The sequence below is a fragment of the Mytilus californianus genome, unplaced genomic scaffold (assembly GCF_021869535.1).
Source record: "Mytilus californianus isolate M0D057914Y unplaced genomic scaffold, xbMytCali1.0.p SCAF_22, whole genome shotgun sequence".
NCBI lineage: Eukaryota > Metazoa > Mollusca > Bivalvia > Mytilida > Mytilidae > Mytilus > Mytilus californianus.
This window is the reverse complement of record NW_026262671.1, coordinates 2,236,292-2,262,391: the sequence shown is the minus strand read 5'-3', so window position 1 is coordinate 2,262,391 and position 26,100 is coordinate 2,236,292. Positions and strand designations below refer to the sequence as shown.

The 26,100-nt window shown below is 31.9% G+C and overlaps 1 protein-coding gene across 1 annotated transcript; it reads left to right on the top strand.

The window, feature by feature from the left end:
* Positions 1-25,807, top strand: LOC127732236 (prolyl 4-hydroxylase subunit alpha-2-like). The gene is made up of 13 exons (XM_052241317.1): positions 1-336; positions 5,352-5,515; positions 6,037-6,189; positions 7,601-7,767; positions 8,604-8,664; positions 10,232-10,353; positions 11,861-12,025; positions 13,025-13,098; positions 15,941-16,049; positions 18,429-18,491; positions 22,956-23,009; positions 24,640-24,708; positions 25,545-25,807. Exons 1-13 carry the CDS (start codon positions 158-160, stop codon positions 25,719-25,721), a joined length of 1,557 nt encoding a protein of 518 aa, XP_052097277.1. The 5' UTR covers positions 1-157; the 3' UTR covers positions 25,722-25,807.
* The last annotated feature ends 293 nt before the right edge of the window (positions 25,808-26,100 follow it).

The window sequence follows — 26,100 nt, the reverse complement described above, 5'->3', positions numbered from 1 at the left end:
TGGTTAAAACTGTTAACAGACAGGTTGTACTTAGTACCTTCATAGAGGTGTATGTAAGTGCGAACGTCTCTTCGAACATATATAAATGTATTACTCGTAATATAGACATCAATCATATTTTGTCAGGTTTATACAGCGGAAGAGTTTACTTATAAAGATGATAGTGGACAAAATGTGGTTTTCATTCGTATTTTTATTTAATTTATACTGTGTTCTGGGACATTTGTTCACGTGCACTGAAAATTTTCAGGAATCTAAAAAGACTGCCGTTCAATTGATGAAAAATATGGATAAATACATTAGACAAGAGGAATTAAAGATTGAAGTATTAAAAAGGTAATTATTGTGATAATTGAAAGACACCATTAGATCATATTTTTTTTTTCTGCAAAAACATATTTTTCTTCATGACATATTTTTGATATATTATTAATCCCTGTTAAAAAAGAATTTGTTTAACGAAGATTTACGCAATTATAGGTTACCATGTGGCTTTCAACAATACAAAAAAAATCATTTCATATAGTGAGTTATAAACTGCCCCGACGTGAAAAATGTAAAACAAAAACGAGAAAACTAATGAACTAATTATAACAAACTTGTTCAAAATGATCATTTTGGTATTTATTTTAAGAAAAATGATCCCGCTTACAAACCAGCATAACAGACATAGCTAAAAATAGAACATATAAATATAAATTGGTAAAATGCAAGGTTTGTCTATTATCTTGAAAACCTCTGCAGAAACAGAAATCTGATAGAACAAATGTTCAGAATGCTGAGATCAACCTTCTGTCTGATTACATCAAAACTGTCAGACGTCTTGTTCCAAGATTACTGATTACATCAAACTGTCAGACATCTTGTTCCCCATTTAAGACTATTTTTATCATTGTTTCTCATTTTTGCCCATTTATCTTGAAAACTGTAACAGACAGAGAGAAACTAAATATTGGAGAATGATCAGCAAGAGCTATGCATATGCAAAAGCACATTGCTCTTATGTTTTTTTTTTAAAGTTATAGCGTAATTATTCTTGAGATAACTTCTCCGGTGTGTGCTACATCAGTCTCTCAATTTAAGGCCAGTTTGTGTATTAAAATTCGAGTACGTCCTATTCTTGGCCTCCATTGCTTTTTCGTTACATTTGTAATTTTCAAAAAATTATTGGAAAAAATTGGAAGGAGGGGGGGGGGGGGGGGGGGGGGGTTGCGTGGTCAATATGCCGTTATTTACACATCAGACCATACTGGTTACAGGAACTTTGGATACACCTAACCAGGTACTTTACATCTTAGTAACAGGCAATATATGCCCTAATTTTTATAATTCATTCATACATTTTTGTATCATTCAAAACTATCAGTCAAGAGGTGTTCTACAAGGATTGACAGTTCTTCCCCTTTCGTTTGATACCTAAATAACCAAAATATATTCTACATAGTTTGATATTTACACCTATGCATAGGAACTATTGTGTTGTTAAATATGTAATAGTTTCCAGTATGTTCTTTTTTACCGTGCCCGAGTTTGTGGGATACATCTTACATATTTGCCCTATACTAGTACATAAGTTGTTTCCTGTCAAGATATCTAACATATATTTCGATGTGCCCCGTGGTTGTTTTAATGTTTGTTTTGTTTTTTGCACGCTTCATTGTGATTATCGGGTTAAATTATGACAGTACATATTTGATTTCTTTGACAGATTTATTTTATTAATATTACTCCATGGCTTTGTTCTTCAATTCACAGTTGCATGTGGCTTTATCGTTAGCATGCAAAGTATCCCGCTTAAACCGGTGCTAGAGGCCGTCGTAAACTTGCAGTGAGGTGAGAGTTTGGGACCGTGTTGAAGGCCGCGCTGTGATTTTGAGATGAAAAACAGCAAAAACGGCGATGTTCCTATGCTTTTTGTGTGTTTTGCTGTGCACATACTGATTTTTGGTCATGGATGGATGCCCCATATCCTTTCTTTTCCCTTAAGATCTACAAAAAAGTAAATGGCCGGAATCGTCAGACGCTCCCAAATGGCAATGTTTACTATTTGTTTTCTTCAATTTTGACTTTCATCTTGGAAAATATAATGAATGGAGAAAAACTTAAAAAAGCAGTATTATCAAAGAGACACAATCTATAAATATGTCTCATATCTGAAATCGTCAGAACGACTTCTCATATCCATAGATGTAATTACCCTGGAATGCAAATCCTTACATTTTTTGTGTGTGTGTTTAGCTATATAATTCAAACTACAATATACAGATATAAACTTTAAGACCGTATCTAGAAATAGGTAAAAAATAGCCAAACTTGTCAGTTGACTTATAGGCAAAACTATATAAGATAAAAAGAAACTGTAAACTGTAAAAAAAAAACCAACCCACTGTTATCAAATTGGTCAACAAAACAAAAATTGAAATTCAGCTTTTAAATGAGTTACTGCCCTTGAATGATGATCATAACCCATTTTTGAGCTTTTTGAAGAAAAAAACAAACTATAATGGTAGATAGAGAAAAACTAAACTGAAAAATGATCAGCAATACAAGATCAGCGATACTAGATCTACAACAAAAAAGATATTAGTCATGTATATTCTAGTCTGCAATGCTGAAGAGTGACCGGTGTTAAAGATGCCAGGGGCGTAGCTAGGCCAAAATGATGTGTACTCAAAGCCGGGGAAGGAAGTCATACGGCGATGGGTCTGGGGGCCGCTCAAGGCCCCTCAGACGCTCTGGGGTAAATGGTGCAAAATCCTGCATTCTCGCGATTTCCTGGGACTTAAAATAACCCCACAGAAATCTTATGTTCATGAGTAACAAATCAACTTTTGAAAATAATTAAATTTGAAAAAAAAATATTGATTAGAGAAAAACAAACTTCTAATGTGTAGTGGGTTGATCTTGATTAGATATTAAGCACAATTAAAATATATAGTGCCACCGCCATATATTTTAATTATTACCTAATCAGTCTCAATCCACTATATATTAGAAAATCCAAATTTCTAAGCCAACACCGTGCAACTTAAAGGGTAATTTTTTTATTGAGAAAATACATAATTTGAATAAATAGAATCACATTTCTCTATGTTTTATTTTATAAGTGAACAAGCAGTCTTTCTTTCAGCTTTTAATTCTCAAAGTTAATTCTGAAAATCAAGGACCATTTCCTTTCCTTTCTAATATTAAAGATGTCCAAAACCGTTTCTGCTGAAATTTGTTTTTCACGATATATGTTCAACTGACCAAGCCCAGATAAAAACGATCGGTTTTCATTGTATTTCTCAAGACTTCTCATGGTACTGAAAGACCGTTCTGCCGTTGCCGTCGAGACCGGCATACATGCAAATACGTTAAGTATGTATGTTAAAGATTCCCGGGTATAAATCCTTGTTTATAACATCATACATCATAGGTTGGACACCGTTAACTGGCCATTATACATATATTCATAAATATGTTTGAAGTCCCGAAATATACAGGAAAAGCATAAAATTATTTCCGATTTCTTTTTATTAACTTCCAAAACGAGAGTCTTTAATTTTTACCAAGCAGGGAAAACAAGCACTTTAGATCTTGAAGCATGGAAAATAAGCACATTTAATCTCGAGGCACGCCACGTATAATTAAATTGGGAATACACGTTGAACGAGGCACCCGTCTTGCACGACCGAACGTAAAATAATAAAGTAAAAACACGTTGATCGTGAAATTAAAAAAAAACAGAGAAGACGTTGCACGAAAATTACCCTAAACAATTCCCGTTAAACTTAAATTTGACTGGACTGTTTAAAAAATCTCTTATCATCACGTATGTAAGACTAAACATACCTCACAGGAAAATCATAAGAATAAATCGTTGCCCATGGTCTCTTTAGAACGGCATCATTTGAAATCTTCAGAAAAGATGTCAGGGTAAGGAGGCATAGTGGACGTAACAATTGTGTTCTGACACCTCGAGGACTCAGCTATTTTAATTGTTTGAATCAACAACACAATCACGATGCTGCTTCCGTATAAATGAAAACAGTAGACTAGTTTCCGGAACGGAATATAGCTACAAATTGACTATTAACATATTTGTGTAATACTTTTTAATTTGTTTTATAACTTTAGTTTTATTCTTACCAGATTTACCATATTTTTATTTTTGTCAAATTTTCGATGTGTACGCAACTGCGTTTTTGCGTACGGGTTGCTACGCGCCTGGATGCACATAGATGAAGGTGAGCTACACAGGCATGTTAGAGTCTCTTGTTATAATCTTTATTCGTCAGACCTCATTTTGACAAAAGTGCCTCTATAGTATATATTACTGAAAAACTTCTGTATAGTCGTCACAATGGCCAAATTAAGATCGACATTATATATAAGGACCAAGTCTATTTCGCCGTTTTTTGTCTTTGTCTGTATAATAGAAAAAAACCAAAGAATATGGGGTATACATCCATAACACAAAATCAGTACATGCACAGCAAAAAAAAAAAAAAAAAAAAAACAGACACAAAGCAAAGGAACAGCTCTTTTATTGCTGTTCTTCATCTCAAAGATACAGTGAGACCTTCTACACGAAACAAAAAACCTCTCATCCCACTGCAAGTTTAAGACGGCCCCTAGCACCTGTTCGAGCGGAATCCTTTACAAAATGATTCGGATAGACTTTGTTAGATGTATCACTACCAAATGGGACCCGGTAAACAAATCATACTGGAAAGTAGTACATATCTTAAACACGCGTAGGTGTAAAAAAAAAAATTGTAGAGTTTATTTTAGTTATTAAGGCATCAAATGAAAGGTGAAGGACCGGTGATCCTTGTAGAACACGTATTGACGTATAATTTTGAAAAATACCAAAATGTATGAAAGAATTTTAAAATTGAGGGCATATATTACCTGTTTCTCAGATATGAAGTCCCTGGTTTGGCTAATCCAAAGTTCCGATAACCAGTACGGTCCGGTGTATAAAAAACGGTATGTTGATCGCGCCTCCTCAAATGTTTGGAAGTGAGAAATTTGACGTGGATAGGATAGATGGCCAATAATAGGTAACGCTATATATGTTTACTTATTTTTAAGGAGTCGGGTGTTGGAGGTTAATGTATACTGTTGTACTGTGCCCTGTTCTAGATTTTAAGCCTTATTCAATTTCCTTTAGCGTACACCAACTTGTGCAATCTCATCATCCCTGAAGGCTTACTTTCATTTATGTGACAAAGGAACCTGTCGGATGAAGGGTTATTTTAAAGATTATTACAACCTCTAAACTGAGGTAAAAAAGAAAACAAAATGATATGACCTTACGTTTACTGTTTGATTTATTAATAGAACTTATTTTTTTTTGCTTTCAGAATATCAAAAAGCGTTAAAAATCAGCTGACAGAGGAGTTAACTGGAACAAAACCAGTACCTCCTAATCCTGTTTCTATGTACCTGTATGCAAAAACTATCAGTGACGCATCGTATTCTATTGGTAAAATATACAACAACCTCAAAGATGATAAACAACTAAAGGGTAAGGACACTCCCAAACTTTGTCTCTGTGTTCTTTCATTTGCTTTAGTTAATTTGATAGTGTTCATCTCAGGTCGTATTTCATATAATTTACGACAGTCCCGCAAAATTTAAAGTCAATGTCTTACGCTTGACTTCCCGTCTAACACAGTATCATTTGAGCAACAAAACTAACACCCTCATTTGTTTTGAAAAGTTTGTTTTGCAGAAGGATCTATTTAAGAGGGTAACTGAATGTGAAAAAGTAAACACAAATAGATATGCAATTATATTATTATTAATGTACTTACTTTTACGTTTTGCTGTAACATTTATAATGCTGTATTCAAATTTGTCCATTTTTTTTTGATTGCGTGCAAAGTCAATATTTGTTTCTCATGAAAAATAAGCGGTCTCCCACTAAGTCTTTACATGTGTGAGTTGAACGTTAGTCCTCAGAAAGTACTGACTACTGAGCTGATAATACCCCCGGGAACTGATAGTATTTTATAAGATGAAACAGTTTTTTGTATTTATTTTCAGAGTTGCAAGCGACTTTTAACTCTAAGTTACCCTCGGAAGTAGATCTGCAAGGCGTTCTTACATCGTTCGTCAGGCTTCAGAACACATATAATGTTACACCTGGAGAGATGGCAAGTGGAGATGTACTAGGAATAAAAGTTCCAATTTTAAGTGGTAGGGATTTTAACACAGAAAACAAGAACAAAAGGGAAATATATAACTGAAATTTCAATAGTTAATGAATTCTAGTCTTAAACGGTCATTTTGATCTTAACATCATCTGAAAAGTCTGAATATTAATTATTCAGTCGTGTTTAGCCTTTTGATCCATATTCAAACTTATCAACTGCGGTATATTAGAAACTGTTCAGAAAATTTGCTTGCAGTTCATTCACTACTGCTTTTTGTAGCAGCTTTTAAGACAATTCAGTATGATGTTGTTGTGAACGGGTAAAATGCAGCTACTGAACAGTCTAAACATAGACTGAAAAATTCTTATTTAACTGCAAGCTAAATGTCTGACCAGCCATGGATTTACCGCAATGGACAAGTCTCTCAATTGACTGAAAGACTGAAAATGAATTAACAACTCATTGTTCAGTTCTTTAAAAGTTGTTCAGATCAAAATGACCGTTTCAGATCAACATGGCTTGCAAGCGATTTCCTACTACATAAAAATATTAACAAAATAGCTTTTCACAAATTTTGGTATGCTGCTGGCACTTCTATTTTCCTTTTTTTTCTTGTTTTGCTTAGATTCATGAATTATACATTCTTATTCCAAACACGTAGCATTGAAAAATAACAGTTTAGGTGCAGGAAAGTTAAAATATTGATTCGCTGTTGTTTCCAAATAAATGATATAATTTGCAAAAGATAAATCCCTTTACAATTGTTTAAATGTTCTGACATATGTCATCTGCTCATTAGTGCTATATCTTTGTACCCAATCAAAAGAGAAGGATGGCAACATAACACCGCACTCCTATCAGGCAGTAAATATTTTAAAATGCAGTCCTTTATTTAAAACTGTGACTCTCTGTTGTTTCAAAATTGTTTAAAATGCCAAATAAATCAAAGTGTATTACCTATTCCATGTTATCTTAATAGATACTCTCTTTACAATATACAAATTATAAAGTCGTTGAAGCATGCATTACCTGAACATTTCTTGGATGAAGTAGGAAGAGAAATAATTAGATTTTCTACTGTTTGTTACCATGAATGAGAAGACACATTCTATAAATGTCTATCATATTCTTCACATTGTATACCCAAGCTTGACTGACAATACAAACGTTTGACTTATTTTTGTGGATAGAAGATACCTTATTTAGGTAGTTGTTGAAAAATTTCAAAGAAGGCTAAAGGAAGTTTGTATCTTGGTAAACACTTCAATTATTTACATAATGATTAAATCGATGAAAATAAGGAACTACAGAATCCTAAGTACATCTCATTATTATAATTATCAGTACATCTATTATTATTATTATTATTATTATTATTATTATTATTATTATTATTATTATTATTTTCATTAAAGATACGTATTTGTCAAACTCTTTTTTCTGTTCTATTTTAGCGTACGATTGCTATGACATTGGCAAGTATGTATATGAGAATGGACTCACAAGAATAGCTTTACAGTGGATGCAGGCATCATTAGATAAGATAAAACATTTGAACTCCACAAAAGCAAAAGATTTCTCAGCAGATTTAAATGAATTCATAACAGAAATCAAAAGACAAGTAAGATTTCTAGTATATGGTTCCAATATACATGTTTCAATAACTCATCAACGTATTTTTACAGGAGTAACACAAATTGTTTTATCAATAGAAAATGAAAGGATATGGAGTAAATGTACATGGGACAAAATCGCACAAAATACATAGAAAACATAGAAAATTATCAATGAACAGGGTTTTTATTCCTGTTCTCCATCTTGACAGTTGATGTAGGGTCTTCAACAATGAACGAATCATCCATATCCTACAACAAGGTCAAGACGGCCCCTAGCGTTGACTTAAGAGGTACTTTTGATAAAAATAAACCACAGTTCGCCTTCTTGCTCCCCAACCGCCTCGGAGTGCCAACTTGTGCGATGCTTGTGTACGACGGTTCTCCAGTCGAAAGCACCAGGGATCAAGAAAAGTGTAGTAATTTTGAAAGACATCGATCGCCGCTATTTGGTTGTGTCACAAATTTGGATTTTTCTAAATTATTAAAAACATAGCTCTCTTTCAGTTGACTCTTTCCCAATATTCTGTTAACATTATGTTAAGTTCAACGTCCAACAGTACATTTTGATTAACGTTATTTTACCAATTGAAATATTTTTTAATATAAACCTCTTCCTCTTGTGATGTATTGTGATTCAGTATTATGTTAATTCTCCCATAGTTGAATGAGACTGATTGATTAGTTGTTGGTGTTCAATTCCACGGTGGAGGAAGCCAGATCATTCGGTGAGAACAATCGACCTTCGTCTGGAAAACTGGGAAAATACGAGTTGAATAAGAAGACAACTCTGTTATTAGTAAATATATTTAATTGAGACATATTATTAACGCTTTATTTACAGGATCTAAAAGACAGAATACGAACAAGGATGCAAATATCAACCAATCAACTGCCTGGATTTAGTAAGTTCAAATATGCGGAAATACTGTCATTTTTCTAGCGTTAAGTGTATATCAATATGAATTAAAGAAGATATGGCTATTCGTTCAAACATCTCTACAGTAAACATATTGAGTAGAGGTTAATATAATATGGTATTTTACACCAACATCAATTATCTATATACGACAAGATACACTGAAAATCATAGAATAAATGATGTTGGACTTAAAATTTCATGATAATTAATATACTTTAATTAAATAAACAAAGATAAAGTAGAAATGCCTTGTTTATGTCAGTGTTAGAAGAACATTTGATGCTCAAAGTTAACGCACTTAGTTTTAAAAAGAAATAGTCATGAAATACGCGCATTTAAGTGTTAAATCTTGAATATTTTCTCATAATAGCAAAGACCGAGGATGAAACAAAACTACATGTACAATGCACGTTTTGCCTCGAGTTTCTTTTTTCCACAGTTGTTTGATAATAGTTCTATCGAATCATGAGATTCCTTGTCGATTCGCTGTTTTAGAATCTAATGCAATCTGGTTAATATATTCAAAAACGTACACCAAATCTTTGTGATTGGTTAAATCAAACCAACAGTAGTTTTCCGATGTCAAAATCTCGTAAATTGATTAGGAAAGGGGATATATCAAGTTAACAACGGACACCAAGAATATCGCATGAATTCTAAAAGAAACGAGAACGGATTAGTCGACAGGGTTATAATCTCCTGCTATACGTTATTTGTGTATTTCGTACGATCAATTGTGTTGAATCTAAAAAAATCCATTTTCTTTTAAATTGCACTCTTTATGATGACCTGCGATGGATTTTATTTTCTGAATGTTGAAATGTTATCGGACATTTTGCTAACATAGGCGATGGTTAGAATTTATGAATTGTCATGAAATTCTTATATATGGTAAATTCCGTTTCACATAAATTCTTAAAAAATGATTTGTTCAAACTGACTTTTACTAACAGGATCTTGACTTCAGGACATACTAACTAAATCAAGGTATTTTCTAAAGATCTATTACTCAATTGATAATTAAAGTTTAACGCCACTTTCAGATCTATTTTCTATATCGTGCCGCTCACTTTCTTTGTTAAGGAAGCCGGAGTACCGGGATATATTCATCGACCTTCGACAGGATAACTGACAACCATAGTCAATTAAGATTGCAGTTGAACACACGTGCGGGGTTCGAATATACAACATGAGTGTTGACAGGCTATTGATATAGTAGAAGAAATGCTAAGAACACTCGGCCAACGAGGACCTTCTCTAAAGAAGATAGTTATTACCTGCAATTGAGAAGTTCCTACTTTAGGTCTTTTTTAGTTTTATCATATCCTTGACATTTGCATCAAATTTTTGAATTCATAAATTTCTGCATCGAGCATCACTGAAGTGACACTAATTGTCGAAATGCACATTTGGTGCAGTGAAAATATTATCGTAAATGTTCTTCCGATTTATTCCTATTTTGACGTATCCTATCACACACTTTTGATGAAACCTCGAGCTCTGAATGAGAAATATACTGGAATGTACTGAACAAGGTCCTTTTAATTTAGACGCAACAGAAGTAAAAGAATTACAGTTAGTGGTAGCAAACAATTCAATGATATATTATGGGGTAGAAAGTATTAGAAATGCGAAATTTGTGAAGAAATATGAAAACACATGTCTGAAAAGAGTAAGTTTAAAACTAAACGTAGCTTAAACAACAAAACATCATTGATATAGAGAACATATGTGTATGACTTACATACTGGGCGATTCCACCATGAAAAAATCGAATTAGTAGTCACAACCAATAGTGGAAGAAGACAAACAGACAACACCATCCATATCGCCGAAAAAAAACAGGCATTTGATTGACATTAAGTTATTAATGAACTGCATTTATTATGACTCACTTTACTTTTTTATTAGTTTGTGTTTGCTCGTTGTTTGTTTTAGATCGTTTTACAATATCCTAGCAAACAATACTGAGCTATATGACAGAATAATTACTTTTGTTGGTCGTTTAGAGTCAGGGCCTTTTACGACATTGGCATCGGATAAAAAAAAAAAAAAGAAACAAAAAACTAAAAAAAATGCAGATGGAAAAACCCAAAAAAATAAAACCCCATCTTGACCTGATTTTAATGGTATTTTTTTTTATTTTCAACGAAATATTTCGTATTGATTGATATTGAAGGTCTGTAAAAAAGCTTCGTTTTTTTTCATTTTATTTCGATCGGATTTTAACATGTACACAGAGATAATAATTATGTTTGCTAATGAGACAGCTGTGAATCAAAGATTATATGCAGTGAATATAAACAACAAATTGTCATGGTACGACCTTTATCAATGTGCAAAATCATTACCTTATCTTACCAATATAGACCCCAGGCAGCAAATAGTAAAACAATTTCAGAGAAAACGAGCGGCCCTATTTAATGTAAGAGAGATACACATTTCAAATATATATGAAAATGAACAACAACCAATGGAACAGGCAGAAGGGAAGTTGGCGAGAAAACACTTGTTGTAGCATTAAACATTCCCCCTAATCTTGAATAGTCCGACACAATAGAAAAACATTCTGTGAAAATCAGTTAAAAACCACAATAACAGCTACTAAAAAAGGATCAAACACATGACAGATACCACGTTTATTATTCTGTACACCAGACGCGCGTTTCGTCTACAAAAGCCTCATCAGTGATGCTAGAATCCAAAAGAGTGAACGTAGTTACTCTCAAAATGTATCAAAGGATTTTATTTACAAAATTTTAGAGGAATAAGTTATACATCTTTTCCTCAAGATACACATTGATAATTATTTGTTTAGGATGTTCTTGGTTGTACAATGTTATCAGAATTTTTCTACAAAAATAATAAGTAATAAAATTGAAAATGGAATAAGTAGCAGTTTTAAACATTTTATTTTTCAAATGTTAAAGTGTTTATTGAATATAAAATCGAGTATATAAATACTCAGTTTATTATATAGAACTTTTAGAATAAAAGATTTATTGATCCATGTTTTATTCCATTCACTTTTGATCTTGAAACGGCGAAGTGCAGACTATTATTTTTTTAAACCTTAATTATAGGATATACAATGAAGTTTGTAAATATATAGAAATCAAAGAGATGCATTTTTTATTTTTACAAGCAACCAATCCAAATTTATTAGTCTATCATTATAGGATACTCGCTTTGGTGGAGTTTGTAAATATTTAGGAATTAAAGAGTTTACTTTTTACAAACAACCAATCAAAGTGGAGTACATCAATAAATCCCCAATGATACTGATCGTCCATGACATCATTAGTCAGAATCTTCTCGAGAAGTTAAAAGGATTTGCAAACCAGGTAGGAAATGCATTAGTAAATTTCAGGATAAAAAAGTTCAAATAAAATAACAGACAAAATAGTGGAGTTTAATAATTTGTTTTTCGTGTTTATTATTACTATATATATATCTAAAATATTTAAAACGTCTTCTGTAATTTTTAGAATCTGACCCTCCTGGTCATACGTAACCTCAATCACATCGATGGAAGCGGGCTCAACTTAAGTCGAGGGTTCAAACCCAGTCGTTCCATACCAAACGACTTAAACATAGTTACTTTCTACTTCTCTACCCTGATTGTCTCATACCAAAGGACTTAAACATAGTTACTTTCTACTTTTCTACCCTGATCGTCTCATGCCAAAAGGCTTAAACATAGTTACTTTCTACTTCTCTATCCTGGTCGTCTCATACCAAAAGACTTAAACATAGTTACTTTCTACTTTTCTACCCTGGTTGTCTCATACCAAAAGACTTAAAGGTAGATACTTTCTACTTATCTACCATGATCGTCGTATACCTAAAAACTTAAACAAATGTAGTTTCTACCTCTCTTCTAAGCACACATTCTTTTTTTGAATACTAATCGATTCGATTTAGAGTAATGTGTCTGAGTAAAGTTACATGTCACCCTGTCGATTGTTACTATGTAAAGTTTCACGTTAAAAATCTGACTGAGCTTGTCTGTCTGGTGCATTAAGGGTTCACATTTATTTCACATTAACAGGTTCTTGTCTTGATATGCGTTTAAGATTTGCCACTGAACGTTCAACGTCAATTCATCTGCATCGTTATAAGTAATTGACCTTATCAGAAGCTATTATATACATATAAAGGGCTATACGTTATATGTAATAAGTGACGGATATCAAACAATACATCGAAGTTATAATTTACCAGCAAAAAAGTGGATAAACATGTTATTAATGTCAATTATTTTATATAAAAATAATATAATAGTATGAACAAAGGAAATCAAACTTTATCTATTTATACACGTAATATATAATTATTTCTAGTTAAAAAGATCATCAGTAATGAGTGAGGATTCAGTTTCCAGGAAAGCCGATTCCAATGCAAGAACTAGCTCCACGTAAGTTTTCAATTTTAATGCTACTAATTGATTCAAATATATCTTAGAAATTTAATAATCTGAGAAAAAAGTACATTTTCTCCTTGCAAATTTTTGCAAAAACAAGGACACGGACCTGTCATTTTTTTTCTTCTACTTTTTTAGTTCCGTTACTTATATACTATCAATTTATAACAGTCTTTTCAGATCTTGTTATTTTAAAAGAGAAGCGAACATCATTAAAGCATGTGATAATAAAAGTTGGTTGCATTAAAGTCGCTTAACCTTCTGCTTCTTATGCTCCTTAACAACTCGTTTTTTTAATATATTTCCTTACAATGCAAGAATGCTATGTGTGTTTCGTTTACTAAAAGTTTCGTTTACTTACGACGAAGCGGGTTTATGCGACAAAAATTTTACAACTGTGTGCTTTACCACTTATCGTTAGTTTTAGTTTTGAAATGCGATGTAAGTCGGACAAAGCGAAATATCTTATGACTAAATAGAATTTAAAAAAAAAGATAATCAATAATTTTTTAGATATAATTGGCTTTGAACTGTCATATCGGTAAAAGACTAAAACAGAACTAGATATATATTTAGTCTAAAGCAAAACTAGATATGTCTTTAGTCTTATCAATCTTATAGAGTTATATGTCTACTTTTGATAAAAATGGTGATAGCTATATATTTGATATTCAAATGAAATTGTCTATCTCCCAGTACAACTACATGTATAATACGATATTTCTGTACTCTACGAGTTTTTTTTGGAACTACACTGTTCTATCTCATATAAGATTATAATAGCTTATTCATCTAGTTAATTCAAAGAAAAACCTTATTTTTATCTAGTATCTCGACTATTTTTCATGTATTTTTGCTGTGAAATAATTGTTATCAAAATTATCTTAACAGTACTATGCATGTATGGTTTGAACTCAATCTATGAGCAATTCTTAGCAAATCCAACAGTCTAGAACTTGGGATATTACACAGTTAAAAAATCAATGGTCTATCTCCAAAAGAAATATATGGATAAACTTCTAAAACAACATTGTTTGTAGTGAGGTGATTTATCTCCAGAGAAAAAGGATGCTTTATTTATCTAAGTCACTTGTCTATTAAAAAAAAACCAATCGAACAAAGAGTTAACCTTCATGTACGTAAATTCGATTCCTGTTTAACTTTGTTATGTTTCAGTCAAATATTTATGATATTGCGCTTTTAAACTTCATATTCAACTTCCAAACAGTTAGACAAATGGGAAATACATAATTATAAGATTCACACAACGATATATTGCTATATATGTAGAGTTATAAGAACTTGTGATCTTACAACCAACTGATACTGTTTACTAATATTTTGGCATTGCACAAGTTAATGCTTTTCTCAGACTGTTTATGATGTCTTTACACGAAATCTGGTTGATACTTTAGAGGGTGATACCATGATGTTTTTTTCTGTTGTAATTTGCTTTGCCCTAGCAGTCATTAACTCCGTGTACTCTTATGTAAAATGTTTTTGTGCCTTGTATCGTTAAGCCATTTTCAAATTATTTTTACTGTTTATTCTTATGTTGTGCTTTTACACGACCGTCCCAAATTAGGGGAAGGGTTGAGCACTAATAAACATGGTAATTCTTCCAAATTCTTAACATGTCTGTTCCAAGTCAGGATCCTGTAATTCAGTGGTTGTCATTGGTTTTTGTCACTCATATTTGTTTTTCTTATATTGCATTGTTATAAATTAGGCTGTCAGTTTCTCGTTTGAATTGGTTCACAATTTTTGCGTCTGGCCCTTTTACAGATTACTATTAGACCATACGGTGACCTTTAATGCAGGTCATTACAACACTGGTGGATAATTGTGTCATTGACAATCATACCACATTTCCTTATTTTTATACTGTTTGATTTTACTACTATAATTGTTGATTTCACTGTAACAGGTAATTTTTTGGGTAAATGAAAAAATGGCTCCCTATATCATTTTCAATATAATGGAAGACAATAAACCGGCTTGAATAATCTTGATTCATTTATTGGGCGCTAATGTTTTTGGATTGAGGAAAATGTACACTTTGTGATGTTTGCTAATTCTGCATACAAGCATATAAGGAATTGAACTTCGTTGAACAATTAAATGTGTGGTTCACTTATACCCACGAAATCCATGGAAATTGGTATCCCACGAATAATAATTAATGAACAGTAGGTATATTATCTTACCTCCTATACATTTCTGGGAATATGATTGGTTAAAATGAACCGCCTGGAGACCGTGTATATTCCATATTAGGTTAGTAGGGTTCCATATTTGGTTAGTAGGCGGGGCTTATTTCAATACACGGTTAGTAGTAGTGTTACGTCCCTTTAAAAAAACAACACGGTATTGAGGAAAAATCTTAAAGGTTTCAACAGACGAAGAAATTGACTGATGATGAACGATTAAAATAAATTCATAAAACACATTTAAAGCTAACAAGTTGTTATTGTTGGCATTTGTTTTTGTATAGACCAATGGAAGTAGGTTCTTAATACTAACGGTATTGAAGACTTGATCACTTTGATAGGCCACTAGTCTAAATACCACATGTTAAGATAGTCGGTAAGATAAATTCGTTAAATAGTGTACTAGTGACCTAATACGATGTATATGGGGTTAGTAAATTCCATATGGGAATTCGAGCTTCACTCTCACCCTATATGGCATTTACTGACCCCATATATATCGTATTAGGTCACTAGCACACTATGTAACTAATATTATCAGCATCCTTTTACTATTCCATTTTTAACTTTTGAAAATTTAGTTTGCTTGCCTCTTAACTGTTTTAGACTGTTAACTCTTGTTACAGGTATAACTTTATGGACGATATGACTGATCCTGATGTTATGAAGTTTAATGGACTTCTAGAACGTCTAACTGGACTAAGAACAAACTCTCGACAAGCCGACCACTTGCAGGTAAAAAAGGTTGAATACTTGTAATTCCATGGAATGTATAGAGGTATTTCAGACTGAACACCTACAATTACCAATATTCACACTGAAAGATTACTAAGGCCGTGTTCGCATTGCGCTAAACTCGTTGTGGTGTAAGTGTCTTCAACATGTAAACTATATTCTACTACGTTCCTATTGATACAAATCAAGCTTTACATGTGGTTTCACTTAGGTTCTAATTGCATGCAGTCGGTAGTCAATTTAGGCATTTGGTGGGAGAAGTGTTAATAAAAGTGGATATTCAGAAAGTTAATTTCATTATGAATATTTAAGGAAGAAACTTCTATTGAATAAAACAGATGATAATAATATTAAGAATTAATGGGTGCCACATGTGGAGCATGATCTGCTTACCCTTCCGTAGCACCTGAGATCACCCCCAGTTTTTGGTGGGGGTTCGTGTTGCTCGGTCTTTGGTTTTCTATGTTGTTTGTCTGTTTTTCTTTTTTCTTTTTTAGTCATGGCGTGGTCAGTGTATCTTCAACATGTGAGTTTTAATGTCCCTTTGGTATCCTTCGCCTCTCTTTTAAGTTATGTTCCAATTTTTGGTCCAAAACTGAAACTATTGCTCAGTTATTTTTAACCTGACTTATCCATTTTCAGACTCAACGCAATCATCATACACATCATTCACTTCAAATTGTTTTCCCTAAATGAGTGTTCTCTTCCAGATACAGTGATAAATGTATTGTTTTGTTATTGTTTGATTGTTGTTTACTTTACGTCCAGTGGCAAATAGTTCATTCATGTTTAGGACGACATTATATTGACAATTTATACAAAAGGCAGGTTCTCCAATAGTCGACGATGATGAAGGGAGGGAAATTTAAAATGTCACTAGATAATAAGGATACATTGTATAGGGACAGAAATTAAGCACTGCAACATGGTACATTGTACCTCAAAGAGTTGTTGCAATGGTCATGATGGTTCTCAACTGCAGAGATAGTGGCAATTTTTCTACGCGGCAACGGATTAAACCCCCCATTCGGACCTGACGTGACTTATACATCCTGCACAGAAAGAAGAAAGCCTGACTTTTGCAAGGGTTTTACTGCCAGTCAAAAGAAGACCAAGGGTTAACATCTATACCGAAGTCAACCCATGGAGTCAATAAATTCATAGCAGCAGTACCATTATCAGAATCAATTTGATAGTATATGAACAGCCAAATGAGAGACCAAACAAGTTAAAAAACCGTTAAGCATTGATGAACATTTCATTTTTTTATGCAATCATGACATTCTTGGAACGCTCAAAAAAGTACTTTAAATCAGAAAAACGATTTTTATAAAGCACTGATGACTTATCTTTCCAGTAGAGAGGAGGAGGGCAAACAAACTGTTTGACTTTCTAAAAATAAATCTGAAGCAATTGTGTTTTTCTCAAGAAATTTGGAATCAAAATATATTTATTGAAAATAAAACATCCCTCCTACAACAACAACACCTGCATAGCGTCTTACTGTTGTAGAGATTAACAAAGAAATGTTCTGTTCTATTCTATGTGATGAACAATTACATTACTCCTATCTGTAGCTTACTCGTATGAACAAATCTCATGACGAGTTACACGAACTAAAAAAAAACGTTGTGTACTGTACATGAAAACTGTAAAATAATGGAAATAAAACAAACAGAATAAAACAAAACTATAGATATCTAAAGGGCATCAAAAATTATAATTCGAAAAAAGACCACCAAAAACAATGGAAAAAAATCAAGAAAAAGCAACGACAAACAATATACCAGTCTTAAACACTACATAGACAACTAAACACTGAGATAGAAAAAAAAGATAGGTTCATCATTCGTGATTACCCTTGCATATATCTACTGCAGCGTTATCATCGTAGATTCGATCATTGTTTTTGGTATCTCTTAGAATATCGAAACACACTTAAGGCCCATTGTTTTTCCATATGTAGATATTGACATACATACATGTCGAATTAGACTTTTCAACGTGTGTGTACTTACATGAACAACACGATGGGTGCTAGATATGGAGAAGGATATTCTTACCCTTCCGCATTATAAACCGGTTTTTGGTGGGTTCTTGTTGTTTAGGGTTCATGTTGTGTTTTGTATACTGTTGTAGATATTTGATCGTTTTTTGTTTGTTTTTTGATATGACTTGTCAGTTTGTTTTCGACTTATTAGTTTGAGTATCCCTTTGGTATCGTTCTCCTATCTTATATATATATATCATGACGTATAATTCATTGTTGTGGAATACTTATCTCATTTTTTCATTTTGTTATTTTATGCATATTTATTTAGTAACGAATGCAATACTTTTGTTATTATGTAAATGTTTTCGTTTTTTTCTCTAATTCAGGTTGTTAATTACGGTATCGGCGGAGAATATCAGCCACATTTTGATTGGCTTGATGAAACACTGGTAAGGTATAAATTTTAAACAATTATTTTGATTTCGAAATAATCAGTGAAATAGAGAGACATAAAATGTAAAGTAACAAAAATGCCGATCTCTTAAGAGAGTCAAAAACGGAAAGTCCCTTTGGAGTCATTGTGGATGAATTCCCACTCGGCTTATAATTTGGGGATGGCGGATGGGGATATTAAATCATTTAAATATTGAACCGTTGTTAAAATTGACATCAGCTATAACGAACTCCAAGAAAAATCAAAACGGAAAGTCCTTTAACAAATATTTGTGTTATGATGATATTACATATTAAGCTCAGAAAAAAACCTGATCGAATATGTAAAAAATAACATAGAACTGGTTATTGAAAATGATAATACCGAGGCAGTCAAGGCAAAAACACAATAAACTACACAACAAATGCCTTTAAAATCAAAAGTTAAGAAAAAAAACCGAAAAGCACATTCCAAGTCAACGTTAAAAAAAGGCAGGCATTTCATGATCTGTATGCCACTCTGTAGTATTGTTTATCATTGATATGATCATCATGTTTTGCATGCAAAACTTCAGTATTGCAAATTAAAGGTAGACATATTAATGTATCACAACGTATTATTTCCCCATGACAATACAATTTATCATACTGCATTTCAAAATGCTAGATTTTGATTGGTTAATACAAGGGAGATAATGTACTCTATCAAATGGAAAATACTCTATTACCATTCACGCAGACGATTCATCAATTGTTCGCTTTATCAAATACGGATGATTATGTACAGTACTTGCAACCTTAGGCGTTACTGTTTGACGTGAACTTGACTGATCGGTGAATGATCGGTGACGGATGTTTGACTGATCGATGACTGATCGGTGATCGATGACCCATAGAATCCGTCAGATACGTCAAATAGGCTATGTGAGAGTTACCGTGACAACGGTCAGCGATCGATCAGTAAATTAATTGTATGCACGGATCGGACGAATACGTATATAATTAAAATTCTTATGTAAAACGAACTCCACAGTATTTACAGTCGATAAACGCGGACCTCTACGAAGACACCTTTACTCGTTAATTATGTACCACTAAAAAGCGATAAAATGTTATCATTTAAAATAAATACTCTATTTGTTGTCGTTAGATGATGAAAATAAAAATAGTATAACAGTAAAGATACATATATACAGCTTTGTTTGGATTAATTAATTTAGAGTGTTGTTTTAATTTTTGTTCTAGATTACCAATATTTCTTCTTCTTATAACATATAATGCAATGTTATTTCTGATTAGTTATTTAAAGGCCTCAGGAAAAGTTTCTTTGATGGAATTTAAAAAAAATAAGTATTAAAATACTTAAACTTTAATTTGTGTTGATTAAAGATGCAATCATTTCATTATTTTGTACTTTTTGTACATCAGGATTGGTCGTTTTTCATAAAATATGCTGAATTTCAGGAAAAAGATACTAAATTTTTGTTCGCGTTGCTTAAATATGCAAATATTTCTTCTTTCATATCAGAAATAATCCAACTTCAATTGCAATCAGTCATAGTTAATGCATTCAGATAATTACTTAAATTGTATAAGATATGAATAATTTAAGGATAGATATACATACACTATTGTTTTTATTAAATAAGAATTCAATAATTTCTTTTTTTTAATGGAAATTATTGGAACGCCTATGGCTTTTTGTACTTTTTATGGTTTAGGATTGGTTGTTTTGTATAAAATCAAAATAATATCTGATAAAATATACTAAAATGTTGTTCTCATTGATTAAAATTACCAATTTTTCTTCTTTTGATAAAAAATAATGCAATGTTATTTGTAACTTGTTATTTCAAAATCCTCCAATAAGATTTTTTTTGTAAGAATTTTGATAATGTAAGGAGAATAATACTTAAACTTTTGTTTTGTGTTGAATACGAATGCAATAATTTCTTTATATAAATAGAAATTATGAACCGTCATTTGATTTCAGTACATTTTGTACATCAGGATTGGTTGTTTTTCATAAAATATGCTGATTTTCAGAGAAAAGATACTAAATTTTTGTTCGCATTGCTTAAATATGCAAATATTTCTTCTTTTATATCAGAAATAATGCAACTTCAATTGCAATCAGTCATTATAAATGCATTTAAATAAGTAATTTTGTATAAAATGTGAATCATTGAAGGATAAATATGCATAAACTTTTGTTTTTGTTAGATAAGAATGCAATAATTTCTTTATTTTGATAAAAATTATGAACCGTCATTTGATTTTGGTTCTTTTTGTACATCAGGATTGGTTTATTTTCATAAAATATGCTGAATTTCAAGGAAAAGATACTAAATTTGTGTTCGCAATGCTTAAAAATGCAGATATTTCTTCTTTAATATCAGAAATAATTCAACGTCAATTGCAATCAGTCATAAGTAATGCATTCAAATAAGTACTTTTATATAAGATATGAATAATTTAAGGATAAATATACATAAACTTTTGTTTTTTTAAAAAAGAATTCAATAATTTCTCTTTTTTAATGGAAATTATTGAACGCCTATGGCTTTTTGTACTTTTTATGGTTCAGGATTTGTTGTATTTCATAAAATATGTTAAATTTAAGGGAAAAGATTCTAAATGTAATGTTCGCATTGCTTAAAAATACAAATATTTCTTGTTTTATATCAAAAATAATGCAACGTCAATTGCTTTCAGTCATTATAAATGTTGTTCGCATTATTTAAAATTACAAATTTCTCTTGTTTTGTTAAAAAATAATGCAATGTTATTTGTAACCAGTTATTTCAAAGGCTTCAAGATTATTTTTCTTATAAGAATTTTAATATTGTAAGTAGAATAAGGCTTAAACTTTTGTTGGTGTTGAAAATGAATGCAATACTATCTTCATTTTGATAGAAATAATGAATCACCATTTGATTTCAGTACTTTTTGTACATCAGAATTGGTTGCATTTTATAAAATATGTTGAATTTAAGAGATCAGATACTAAATTCAATGTTCGCATTGCATAAAAATACAAATATTTCTTCTTTTATATCAGAAATAGTGCAATGCAATTCCTATCAGTCATTATAAATGCCTTTAGATAAGTAATTTTTAATAAAATGTGAATAAAGAAGGATAAATATGCAGAAACTTTTGTTTTTGTTGAAATAGAATGCAATAATTCCTTTATTTGAATGGAAATTATTGACCGTCATTGGATTTTTGTACTTTTTATAGCTTAGGATTGATTATTTTTTTATTAATTTTAAAGACTATCAGAAAAAATCTACTATAATGTTGTTCTCGTTGTTTAAAATTACCAATATTTTTTTTATTTTTAAGGGAATTTGCAGCATTTTTATTTCCTATTTGTGATTTGTTATTTTAATGGCCTCGAGATAAGTTTGTTTAAAGAATTTTAAGATTATAAGGATAAAATACTTAAAAATATTTAAAAATAATACATCGAAATTTGCAGTAAATGATCATTTCATTTTATTTTCAAGAGCATTTTCGGAAAATAATAAAATCACTGAAAATCGCGATAAACACCGTTTTAGAAATGTCCGGGTTTGAAAAAATATTACCTAAATTAAAACGAAAATGGCCATTCTTTAATAGTAATATTTAAATTTAGTTTTATATGCATATTTCTTTTCTTTTTAAATTCTTAAAACTGTGCTAAATAATTAATAAAAAAAGATGTTGATCATTTGTACTTGAATGTTTCGTATTTTCCATGTCGCCATTTTAATTAAATGAAACGAAACTAAGATTTCGTAATTTGTATTAGTTTATCATGTGACGTAGTAGAGTTCAATCCGTCAGAAAGGTCGATCGGTCCTATCCGTCCAATCCGTCCGATCAGTCAAATACTTTTACTATAAGTCTGACGGATTGGTGAGGTAAGTTTGACGCGAACTTGACTGATCGGTGACTGATCGATGACCGCTGATTGATCGCTAAAACAGTAACGCCTAAGGTTGCAAGTACTGTACAAGACTTTATGGTTTATTACTTTGAATTTGAAATTTAAAAGACAGTAATAACATAACATTCAGCATAATATATTAAATAACACATAACTGAGAGGGTGATCGAGCAGATTGCTACCCCTCGAAAAGACGTACTCATCCTTGTCTTCGCCTCAGTTGACAATGTTCTCTCGGGGTATCAATATTAATCTGCTCTTCAATGCTCTCAGCTATTATGGCTATGTGATATTTGTATGATAGTGAATCATATGCGCTGTTTAGAATGAATCACGCTGGACAAACGTTATAATACACAACAATGCTATAGACCTAGGAATAAAGTTTTTAAAGTAGTAGCAAATACAAAAAAATATGCACCAAATGTTGTAAGAAATGCATTACCAATGCTTTTGATTGTCTGTACTGCCCAAAGATAAACTTGATAAACCAGTTTACAGACATGCTAATTAGATTGTATTTATATGAATATTCATATTGTAGATTGATGATTTTTTTCGTACTGGAACAAACAGGGTTTTGACTATAATACTTTACGTAAGTATTTAATTTTACTTAAGTATTAACCATAAACTTTCTATATATTCTCTTATCGTTTCTTATATCACGCAGAAAATCTTGTATCGGATTGAAATGTCTTGTAGTGATCTATTCATAAATCATTGAGTCGCTAATCGTTCCTAGTATCATCTTGAAACTTCCATGTCTGACTAAAGTGTCATATAGTGAAATTTTGAAAAGCTGCTAACATATCTCAACGACTTCTTCCTCTTTAAGGATTTAACCATTATTTCTTTCAAACAGTTTCATAAATCGCTTTGCTGCAGTTGTTTAATAAATACGTAGACGATGGTAAATAAAATTGAGAATGGAAATGGGGAATGTGTCAAAGAGACAACAAACAGGCCAAAGAGCACAAAACAGCCGAAGGCCACCAATGGGTCTACAACACAGCGAGAAAATAGTAAACTTGTTTCCGCTCTAGGTTACATAAAATAGCTCTAATAGAAAAACAAAAGATATAGGGTATCCATCCATGACAAAAAACCAGTACACGCACAGATAAAAAAACCCACACAAAAAGCAAAGAAACAGCATTATTTTTGACATTTTTACCTATTGCTGTTTGTTTTGTTCACACATTGTTGTCAATATAATGGAATTTTATGCGACTGTCATACAAGTGAGAGGTTTAGCTAGCTATAAAATTGGGTTTAATCCACCATTTTCTACATATGGAATTGCCTATACCTAGTCAGGAATATGACAGTTGTTTTCCAATCGTTTGATGTATTTGAGCTTTTGATTTTGCAATTCGATGAGGGACTTCCGAATTGAATTTTCCTTGGACTTCGATGTTTTTTGTTGTTTTTCATCTCAAAGTCACAATGAGGCCTTCAACACAGAGCAACAAAAACTCGGTTCGAGCGGAATTCTTTGCAAAATTATTCGGGTAGACTTTGTAAGATGTAACACCACCAAATCGGACCCGGTGAAAAATAACTTACTCGAAAGTAGAACATATTTTAAACAAATTAGTTTCTACGCATAGGTGTAAATATCAAACTTTGTTGAATATATTTTGATAATTTAAGTATCAAATGAAAGTTGAACATGTTGAAGGACTGTTGATCCTTGTAGAAACCTTTTGACTGATAATCTCAAATAACACAAAAAGGTATGAATAAATCTAAAAAGGAGGGCATATATTGACTATTTCAGTGGTATGCGTCTTGATACAATTTCAATACACAATTTGGCCTAAAATTGAGAGAATGATGTGGCACACATAAGATAAGTTATCTCAATAATTGAAGCTAGTTTGCATTATTGTTCTCTTAACGTCATTACATAATGGCTGTATCGAGGCGAGAATCAAAATACCGATTACACAGTCAGATGTCAAAGAACTAATGAGACCCCAGACTTGAATACCTAATACCAACATTATGCTTGATCACAAAGAAGATGATGGTGATTAGAGACATTCTTTTGACCTTTCAATCGGATAAATAGTAAATTTCATCATTTTTCTCTTAACCTGTTTTTACTTTCTGTTCTAGTATTTATTAAATCAGCCAATGAGATTCCTGCCTACAAAATGTATTTGATTTGATTTCATTACATTCAAATAAAATAACAAAATTATGTATTTATCAAATTACAGTTGAGTGACGTGGAAGTCGGCGGTTCGACAGTTTTTCCAGAATTAGGACTTGCTGTGTCACCTGTGAAGGTATATCCATGTATAAAACTTTTAAAATACGTTATAACGTGAGGGGTTTGCTCATAACTCTCAGTAGAATTAATTTATTCTAAACGTAATAACATAATATACCATGGTTTTTCTGTCGGCAGTCTTAGCCGGCGATAGCTAGATTTACATGTATAACAATGTTTCTGCTCTCTATGCTCTTCAACTTCGTATTGATTTTGGATTAAAATATTTTGATTTGAACTCAAATGACTTCATTCTCAATAGACAAGAAGTACTGGTGTCAGTTATACTGCCAAAGATCGGTGGTTCTTACACGGCACTCAGGCATCCTCCACCAATAAAAAATTACTGGAATTGGCGTTAAACACTATTCATTTTTTTTAGTGTTATATGATAGCAACACATAAACAAATAGGATCATAAGTAACATGGAATACAATTTTCAAAGCATAAAATTGAAGTTTTGGACATAATGGCCAATACACACGGCGAAATTTCATTCATTCAGCTGCATTCATATATTTCATTCGAATTGAATTATAAATATTGAACGATTTGGATATGATTGGATAGAATTGTAAGGAACATTTGAAACTTCAACCAACTCTTTTCCCGGCATCTTTTACGGAAGACACAATAGGAGCTGTCTTCCCGATTGCCCTTCAAAAATCCATCTGTTTTGCTATTAGAAAATCGGATCCAGATTAACCACCCTAACAAACATTTTATTAATTGCTCCTCGGATCGCTTCGGTGTTTCGGATCGGGATACCCGGTATTTTGTATCTGCCGGTAATAGGATTTGTTGAATGTATGTTAAATTGAAATTAAACCACAATCCATCTAATTTTGTAGGGTTCAGCTTTATTTTTTACAAATTTGGACAAAGATGAACAGGGTGACCGAGCAACATTACATGCAGGATGCCCAGTATTTTTTGGATCAAAGTGGATCGCCAACAAATGGATACATAAAAAAGACCAGGATATGAATTTTCTGCAGACCATTCCCTCAATTTGGAAATATTTTTAGTCCATGATTTCATGGGACAATTTTGAAGAACAATATTAAGTCTCTATGCAAATATTTAACTAAGATTAAAAATTTGATTTACACAAGGAGGCCATTACAGGTTACTGATTACATTTAGTAAAATCCACATGAATAAAAATGTATTTATATACTTAATTCTAATAATATAAAACAGACACCATATCACTTGAAGCAAATCACAAGATATAAGTCCATATTTTTCCCAATCTAATTAAAATATAGAACTCGGATTTCGTTATACTCCATACGAGTTCTAACCATGATGCGTATATAGTTTCACTTCTGAAGGATTTTGCATGTGACTTTTTCAACCAATCAGAATTCTGGTTATCGAATCTGAACAGTGCACGTGGAACAT